The 9,877-nt window shown below is 40.5% G+C and overlaps 1 protein-coding gene across 4 annotated transcripts; it reads left to right on the forward strand.

Annotated features, from left to right (window-relative positions):
• The first annotated feature begins 460 nt into the window (after window positions 1–460).
• LOC124415023 (E3 ubiquitin-protein ligase Nedd-4) lies at window positions 461–9,586 on the forward strand. Of its 4 annotated transcripts, XM_046896259.1 has the most exons (16): window positions 461–1,527; window positions 1,602–1,959; window positions 3,592–3,792; window positions 3,879–4,039; window positions 4,225–4,408; window positions 4,644–4,762; window positions 4,878–5,013; window positions 5,242–5,391; window positions 5,661–5,711; window positions 5,800–6,121; window positions 6,211–6,269; window positions 6,405–6,470; window positions 6,567–6,796; window positions 6,859–6,980; window positions 7,071–7,710; window positions 7,800–9,586. In XM_046896259.1, exons 2-16 carry the CDS (start codon window positions 1,783–1,785, stop codon window positions 7,900–7,902), a joined length of 2,721 nt encoding a protein of 906 aa, XP_046752215.1. In that variant the 5' UTR covers window positions 461–1,527; window positions 1,602–1,782; the 3' UTR covers window positions 7,903–9,586. The 4 variants fall into 4 exon arrangements, with proteins under 4 accessions (XP_046752215.1, XP_046752218.1, XP_046752216.1 ...); XM_046896260.1 differs by lacking the exons at window positions 461–1,527; window positions 1,602–1,959 and adding an exon at window positions 3,040–3,225; XM_046896262.1 differs by lacking the exon at window positions 5,242–5,391 and having other exon boundaries at window positions 462–1,959.
• Window positions 9,587–9,877: the final 291 nt, after the last annotated feature.

Consider the following 9,877-nt stretch of genomic DNA (forward strand, 5'->3'; position numbering starts at 1 on the left):
ATGGATTGAAACTTGCTTTAATTGTAATTATCATATTAATTAATTTATTTATATTTTATACATAGTTGTATATTGAGGTGCTGGGTAAGTACCGAGTGTTGATAAATCTGTCAACAGTCTAAGTTGATGATTGTCTATTATTGTATAGCCATATTATTGCGAGGATGACGATATTATTATCAACGTATACACATGATGTAAAATTGTACAATAGAAGATCAAGAATACAGCAGTAATTATATCCTATAATTATATTAACACCTTATGGTTTCGCTGTAGCAATTTACTGTCATATGCATAGCGTTCCGCGGTTGCAACCGGCCAATAATAATCGGCGTTTTTCTTAACGCGCAGGAAGTTGGCGGCCCGCGACGCAGCCTGAATGTGTAAATGAAACTACTATAGAATAAATTACTGCATATATCAATTACGTAGTTCATAATTTTCTCAACTTGGGCCTAGTTCGATTCGCGTCTCGTAGCAGCCAGGCGTGACCTGGAAAGCACGGTACGTTACGTAGTCGCGCGTGTACATGGAAAATAAAGAGACAATCAGGTGAAAAAATAAGGAAAAGAAAAAGAAAAATACTAGTGAATTTGTCATTAATTATCATAATACTTTTCTGTGTTAAGAAAATCCTCAACACCCTCTCGGCGCTGAGCGTATTAACGCTTACGCTCGCGCATACAACGTATCATGTATATTGTATACACTTATCATTACTCGCAATACGCGCTCGTGTAATATCTGTGCATATCTCTTGGCTCTGTCGTCCGTGAGTCGCGTACGACAGTGTTATCAGACGTTGATTTAAAGCAGCTCTGCTGTCTCATTCTTATCTCTCTTCGAAAGTTGTGGTACTTTCGGGAATTACGTTTTCTGCGACAAATTCATTAATTTCGCGTTTTAACCGTTACGGATCGGAATACTGGGCTCGAATTTTATTCACCTGATCGCCCTGGTGAAACCGTTTGAAACTTAACTTAGTGAGGAACATACGTTTCTCGCGTGCGCATTGCGTAGGTGTTATGTATGCAGTGCGAAGAATAATGCGACGATTAAGTTGAGATATCGTGTGCGGTGTACGGCTGAATTTCTTTCTTCTTAATTTTCGCGGTGTAACATCGCGATTAAACCGCGTGTGCTCGCTGATAACGATCAACAAGGTGATCGCTTGATCGTTTTGATAAACAGCACCACTTGGCTTTGCTTCTTTATTTTGCGGGGCGAGCTTGGCTAATATTGGCAGAACGCGTTGTCTGCATATACATATAGCCATTTTTCACAGCTGCTGCTTGTGTGTGGTGTCAAACGAATAAAGAAACTAGTCTAAAAGTAACGCCGCCGAGTGGCTCTGGACCTGCAAGGTGCAAGAAGAAAAATATTTATTATACCTATCACGTGTAAAAATATATAAAAATCGTCAATCTTCATTGTTCGATACGATATTGTGCGCGTTAATTAACTTTAATCGGCTACAGCCACCACCGTTGATCCGGGATCGATCCTCGCAACGTACTTACGCCCGTAATTCTTGCCTCTATGCATCTCTGTTCGGCACGTACAGTGCGGTGTACGTATAATAATAAAATACGCTGCAGGAGCGTGTCCAATACTTCGAGAGAAGAAAGAAAATAGAGGAAGCCGAACACCAATTGCATACAAAGTTTAAGTCGAGTTATGAACGGAAGAGCTGCAGCCAGTCTGGGCACCTAGTCGATCCATAGATCATTTCTGTCCTTCGGCGCGTTGCAATTGGCTTTGCGGATAACTTCGTCGAAGATGCCGGCTACCTTGACGTACCCGATCTACGCTGGCATCGAGCCACCGCCTCCCAGAAGACGAGCCAACACATGGACCAGCACATGGGTTGGACGCCGTCGATCCTCGGCGTCCGCGCAGGATCCTCTAGCATCCCGGACTGGAAGGCTTTCCCTTTCCGTCCAGCCCACCACCACGGTGAGGAAGCTCTTTTTCTTCGTCCTTCCTTACCGCTACGTCCTGTATAATTATAAGGATATGTGTGCCAATAAGGAAGCTCCATAGCGTGATATATGTATACATACATTGTATGTTGTGCAAACATGCTTCCGCATATTTAAATGCTACACCTACGCGAGGTGGATTATAAGTATGCAAAGTGAGAATTCTATAAATCAATGGTGTTCTTAACGGGCAATTCGTATCTTCGTGCTTATAAATGATGCGAATCGCATGGATATTGTACTATGATCTTCGACATTTTAAACTGCAACCGGCCGTGTCACGCTTCGTAAGAAAGAATAAAAGTAATTGAATTTATAAGATGTATGTGTGTAATGTAGTAGTACATAGCTGTCCCGGTTGGTTACCATTTGATTTATCGTCTCCAATTCGCTCAAACAGCCAACTTTACTGTAAATCACGTGATTTCATTGATATCACCACAATTAAGAGACTGGGTGCGGTGTCAAGGGGATAGATTTTTTTTTTTTTCTAAACGTTTTGTAGAAATTATACGAATGCAGTTTTTTCAGACAATTTCGATACCCATACTTATTATTATTTTGTAAATCGAGACACATTTAGGCGTAGGGTAAAATATTACTTTATATTATTAGTTTACGGTGCTTCTGCTGCGTTTCGATAAGATTAAAAAGGTAATTCCCGCGAATGACCTCGAATCTTGTATTGTACGTACAAATACACGTGCAGCGACACTCACGGATGATTATCACGGTCACCGAAGGCACAAGTGTACTTATAATATGTATGTACTTGCTGCGCATTCCAGACGGGCCAAAATCCGTTGCGCGTAATTTGAAAGTTCGTCAAAGACACGGGAAAGTTTCTATTGCACGCGAGGTTATCGATAATATGGAAATTGATGAATGAGAATTGAGCGATAACATGAGACATTGAAGTACCGTGAGCATGACCATTCATAAGTTCGCGGGTGATCCGAAAGGCGGATCATGACGGAACAAAGCTTCCGTGTTAATTTGACTACTTGAAGTTGGCAGCACTTGGAACGGCAACCTTATATTACTGTGGCCCACGGTGTGGTAGAAAGTGGTGGGGGTAATACGAGAACAGGCTTCTTGATGGCAGATAATAAATTATAATAATTCGTAATAAATAGAAAACGATCGTTTTTCTGACGATTCGCGAACGCTTTTATTCCACGTGTTGTTAATGGCAGAGGAACATGTTTACGGATACAGTCCGACGACCGGCGTCGACGGGGTGAGTTCTACATGATATTTGACAGTTCCGCTGACAAGTGGTGTAGGTTGGGTTTTTTCACGATCTTCGAAATCCGAGGTGTCCAGGGCTATCCGGGTCTACCTGCCGTCGCCCGAAAAATTGTCGGTAAAAACCGTTCTCGGCTTGCTCGCGTCAAATTTTACGCTCCAGAGAATTGGTCGGTGGTTTCCCGGAACTTGTAATATTTCCTCGTTTTCTCTCTCTCTCACCCTCTGTTTCTCTTTACACTGATCTCTTCTAATTCTTGCATGTATCCTTGACGAGTCACCCTCCTCGAATATCTAGCTATAATCCAGTCAATTCTAACGTCGCAAGGTCGTCCTATTACTTGCTTACTGTACTTAGGAGGAGGAGGCGACGAATAAGCTGAGGCTCAAGGTGATAGCCGGTCATCAACTGGCCAAGAAGGACATATTTGGTGCCAGCGATCCTTACGTCCGAGTTGATTTGAACAAGATCAACGGAGATGGGAACGTCGACTCGGTGCTTACCAAGACTAAGAAAAAGACCTTGAACCCAGTTTGGGAAGAGGAATTCATATTCAGGGTGAGTTTGCTGTATTTGAAACTTTATCATCTATCGTCAAATCGATACTGCAATGACGATTAATTGTGCATCTTACTGTTGCTAAGGTCAAACCAGCCGAGCACAAACTCATTCTTCAGGTGTTTGACGAAAACAGATTGACCAGAGATGATTTTCTCGGAATGGTTGAGCTGACTTTAATTAATCTACCCAAGGAACAAGAAGGACGCGTCATTCCTGCCAAGCAATATATACTTAGACCACGTAGGTGAGTAGCTGGTTGCAGATGTTTGTTCTATTACCGTTGTCTCGTATCAATCAAATTATCTAATGGTAAATGCAAATTATACTTAATATCCACATGAACTAATATTTTCCAAGTTGGTCTTTGCCTTTTTACCAAAAATTGTTGTACGATTATAAAAATAATTAATGCTCGACAACGTGGCTTAGCAATCATTCCAGTCAACGGTCGCGCGTTAAAGGTACGCTGGAAGTGTACCATGCATACATTTCGGACTCAACAGGGGAGAGCAGCAATGGCGAAGGTGAAGCAGCGCCTGATTCCGGTGGTTGGGAAATGTTGGACCAGCCTGGTTCTACGTCTAATGATAGTCCTGTAGAACAACCTGCTCAGGTTGGTTTATCTCAGTTCGTCAAAGCTATTCTACAAGTAAATGAACACAAATTTTCGAAAGGAAACCAGGGATCAAATACAAGATTTACTTGGACAGGGGAAATTATTTATGACTAGAAAATAACTGTTTTGTACCATACATATATTTACATAGCGAAAGCTAGTACCGTGCAGTGATGGCAGCGGCGATATTTCTGTGCTCGTATTCTTCAATTTCGTTAATTTTGACTTACAGGCAGTAATGATTCATGGGCCTCTGCCACCTGGATGGGAAGAGAGACAAGACGCGAACGGGAGAACGTACTACGTCAATCACATAGCTAGATTCACGCAATGGGAACGGCCAACAGTCTTGTAAGTAAAACTCTGTATGAATTCACTAACTCTTTCCAAACCCCTCATACATCTAATTGTACACTTCTTGTCTAACTATCGTTTTGACAAACAATTGATGGTATCTATTTTCCAGGAATCAAGCACCAACGGGTGGTGTAACACAGGAGCAACGAAATCTAGATACCGCAGCAACAGAGTTCCAGAGACGCTTTCACATCAGTGTTGATGATGCAGAAAACAGGCATAATCGAAGCTCTGGTCTTCATCAGGTGAGAACATCGTACAACTTACCCATTTTATTTTACCAATAATTTTGCCTGATAGAATTAGAAACTTGCTATACAGTTTAACAACCTCGTTGTCATCCTTTCTTACAATGGTTGATTGTTAACATTATTACGTCTAAAATCATAAGAGTAAAGTTCAAATAAAACTGTGGTGAGGGGTTGTATAAACACAGCATGCAGTGTGTAGCAAATTGTGCATGTGTGTATAAGGATGGTGATATCCCTCGAGAGGAGGACGAGCATGCGGAAGACAAGGATGACGAAGGTGGGGAACAAGGGGAAAGGGTGGTTGGGGATGCTTCATCGGATTCCGGTCGTTCAGTCGATCAGCACGGCTACTTGGGTGAATCTGATGATCAGGTATTCATCATTCACTTGGAACCATATCACACCTTCGCGTTTTTCGAGCAAATATCCGATTATCAGCTACCTCCTTCTAATCATTTCTAATGCTTAGCAATATCAATACCTAAATATCGTTGCAATTTCAAACAAATCATTTCATTGCATTGTGGCCTCACATCGCTTTCTGTTTCAATATACATACTGTTGTTTTCTCTGCGAGAAATGCTAACTTTCTTTTTTCTTGATATTCGTATTTCATCACGCTCTGCAATTTTTGTTCCCAGAGTGAGGAAACTGCCGATAGCCCGACTGGTTCCAGGCGATCCTCCGAACAAGTATACTTGTTTCTCCATACATATGAATATCTCAATTTTCAATATATTTAATATATTCTATACCCATTTGTCTATTTTCCTTATCCAGATTGATGGTCCGGTAGTGCCAGCGGCTTCCCCGGCCACAGCTACAGCTCCTGCAGGAGCGGCTGCTGCTCAGACACCGAACGGCGATGGGTTGCCTCCTGGGTGGAGTATGCAATTGGCACCAAATGGCAGGATGTTTTTTATCGATCACAACGAACGAGCTACGACGTGGGTAGACCCAAGAACGGGGCGTGCAAGTCCTATGCCGAGTCACAATGCTCCTTCAGCAACACCAAGGAGTGATTTAGATCAGTTAGGACCATTGCCTGAAGGATGGGAGGAAAGAGTCCATACGGATGGTCGCATATTCTTCATTGATCACAGTGAGACGTTTCACTCAAATTGCCGATACCTGGATGACCTTTGAGCAAGATGGTAATGATGTTTACTAATGCAAATTACTTTGTTTCAGATACAAGAACCACTCAATGGGAGGATCCGCGGATGTCTAATCCTCAGATAGCTGGACCCGTAAGTTGTCATTTATTCTTTTATCTATTGAATTCCTTGACGTTAAAGCTTATCTTATCTGTTTCATTCCAATTTGATTGTAATAATCGGGCGAGTATAGAAACTAATCTTGCGAATGTTATACCTGAATTACAGGCAGTTCCGTACTCCAGAGACTACAAGCGTAAATATGAGTACCTGAAGTCACAGCTGAGAAAACCAGTGAGTGCATAAAAAATTATTTGGTTCAATCTAAACTAATGAATTATTTTCACCTTTGGACGATCTAGATGTAACTTTGCACTTGTCTGTTCATAGAACAACGTGCCCAATAAATTCGAAATCAAAGTGAGGAGGACGAACATCCTTGAAGACTCTTACCGCATCATTAGCTCCGTAATTAGATTAGAGATTCTGAAGACTAAGTTGTGGGTGGAATTCGAAGGCGAGGTCGGTCTGGACTATGGTGGACTTGCCCGAGAATGGTTCTTCCTGCTATCGAAAGAAATGTTCAACCCTTACTACGGTCTTTTCGAATATTCTGCCATGTGAGTTACCGCGAGTTCACGCATTGTCTGACTTTTGCTAACTTTTCGATCTCTCGTTATAGGGACAATTATACTCTACAAATTAATCCGTTTTCTGGAGTTTGCAACGAGGAGCATCTTAACTATTTCAAATTCATAGGACGTGTTGCGGGCATGGCTGTTTATCACGGAAAACTTTTAGATGGTAATCACAGCAGATCGCTATTCAATTACGCATTCAATCATTTCAAATTTGGTAAAGCAGAAATTTTTTAACCCTTACACTTCCTTCAAGCTTTCTTCATCCGACCTTTCTACAAGATGATGCTGAGCAAAACTATCGACCTTAAGGACATGGAGAGTGTTGACTCAGAATACTATAATTCCTTGCTTTGGATAAAGGAGAACGATCCAAGCGAGTTAGAACTTACTTTTTGCGTGGACGAGGAAAGCTTTGGTCACACTTCTCAACGAGAATTGAAACCAAACGGCGCAAACATACCGTTGACTGATGAGAACAAGGATGAGTACATAAGTTCGGTTATACAATGGAGGTTCGTGTCCCGAGTCCAGGACCAGATGAATTCCTTCCTCGAGGGATTCAACGCACTTGTTCCCTTGACGCTTGTTAAAATATTCGACGAACACGAACTAGAGCTCCTTATGTGCGGCATACAGCACATCGACGTTAAGGACTGGAAACAGAACACGCTTTACAAAGGCGATTATCACGCTAATCATATAACCGTGCAGTGGTTCTGGCGGGTGGTTCTATCGTTTAGCAACGAAATGCGCGCCAGACTTCTACAGTTTGTCACGGGAACGTCGCGTGTTCCTATGAATGGATTCAAGGAACTTTATGGCAGTAACGGCCCCCAGTTGTTCACCATAGAAAAATGGGGGACTCCTGAAAACTACCCGAGAGCTCACACGTGGTAAGATGGTCGGAACACGACCACTAACTGTAATATTTGAATGCCCTTGTTTTTCAGATTATCTAAAATCTTATTTTTTTCTTCTTCAGCTTCAACCGGATAGATCTGCCACCGTACGAGAGTTATCAACAGCTTAGAGACAAATTGGTGAAAGCGATCGAAGGTTCGCAAGGATTTGCTGGAGTCGATTAGCGCGGGTGTTTTCCTGCGGCGCTTAACTGCGGTTCCATCACCGATATTGACTGTACTATAGTGCGTGTATATATTATAATGTATGTGTGAATGAATGAAAGGCAGTGCACGGGTGTATGTATCTGCGTTTAGTTATTATAATAATACCAATTAATATCCAAGCTATATAACCGTTAACTGTGTGCGATGTCTCAGCCGTGACCCGGTTTCACCGTCACGCCATGATTGGTACAAATACCATACCAAACGTGTTGAAGCCTACTGCGTAGAAATTCGACAATCTTGAAACACAAAGTAACGTTACGCGTACGTCATTTGGCACAGTTCGAATAATTTTCTTGTTTTTTTTTTTTTCAAGTCGCTGAAAACGTTATGTTTAAACAGTAACATCTACGTAAATCTTGCTATTGCTAATTGCTTTGTACTTGATCGCTGTGGCGAAAGACGTTTGACAAAAAGAGAACAGCATTTTTATAACTAAAATAAAATTCCGTTTAGCGTGTAACGAAATTACGGCATTCCACAGAGTTCACTTGTTTCTGTAGCTGTATTACGGATGTTCATTATTCGAAACCTGAGTTATATGTATAAATATTCCATTACACGTTATAGACACCTAGACGATATCTTACGGTGTATTGATGTCGAGAATTCGGCATTCAATACATTTATTTTAATTGTATGAAGAGAATAACATAGAGAGTATCATAGCGATTCTAATTCTATACACAAGATTCTTATTAGTTGGCCTACGCTCCGATACAAAAAAAAAAAAAAAACTAGTTACTTTTCAGTAGAACATTTAATATCTGGCGCGTGGGCCTTTTTTTTCTGTTCCACTGTCAGTCATTCTGTGGTTGTAGTAGTGAAATACGTTAAAAAGAAACGGAAAATCTCACAAAGTACACGTAGCTGAAAATCAAAATGATTCCTTTACACAAATATCACACCAAGCCCATTTGGGCCTAGAAATTCAGATTTTGGATTTTCTGTTTTTTTAAGTAACAAAATAAAAATGAAAATCGAATCTATGTACCATCGAAACATAGCCCCATTTGTATGTATTATTGTATATTACTGATCAGTGATTATATTTCCGTCCTTTTGGCGACGAGTTCAATGAAAATTATGTGCAGAATGTGAACATAGATTTTGTCGCTTGCATGGGGGTAAGAAGAAAAAAACACGTTTATCAATTTTCAGAGTAATCATTTTATTTTTAAAAATTTATGAAAAAAGGTCCAAGTGCCTTTACTGCAATTATTCAATCAATCATTCAATCAACCAATGGTCAACCGTCAAAAAGTTAGCAGTGTTCAAACGAAAAGGAATAAAAAAACATATGTAGCTAGGACGCTTAAGATTGGCTGTTGAGCGCGCTCGGTCTCACGTTAAGTATTTCGGGTGAGCTTTGATGTGTAAAATTATATTTTCTGCCCGTGGAAAAGAAAAAATGAATAAAAAAATCATTTCTGTTGAATATAAACTTTACCAAGTCATACATATGAATTATGATCGTCGACAGCGAGGCCCGTGAAAAATACGACCGCGTAAACCTGTAAGATATTATTAATTCGTCGCAACTAAAGCTGGTTCGTTCCAAACGGTTTATTTTTATTTTTATCCCGCTTTTGCATCCGAATGGCAATAGTTTGCATTGGCGCACTTTTTGCGACACGTGAGAGAAAAGAGAGAAACGGCGATCCAAATACCATCGAATTATTGTACATATGTACATGTATGCAATGAAACGAGCGTTCGGCGTTGTATGGTATACATATGCATACTTCTAATTGAAATTATTATTGTAATAGTAACTATTATTGTACGATTAGTTAGGACTGGTGTCTTTTTTTTTTACGGAGCACCTTCTTAAAGACGAAAGGAAAAGTAAAAAAAATATAAAAATAATTAACTAATCGATTATACATAATACAATATTATGTAGGTAAATTATTATGTTACTGTTTACTAT

The sequence above is a fragment of the Diprion similis genome, chromosome 14 (genome assembly GCF_021155765.1).
Source record: "Diprion similis isolate iyDipSimi1 chromosome 14, iyDipSimi1.1, whole genome shotgun sequence".
Classification (NCBI taxonomy): Eukaryota; Metazoa; Arthropoda; class Insecta; order Hymenoptera; family Diprionidae; genus Diprion; species Diprion similis.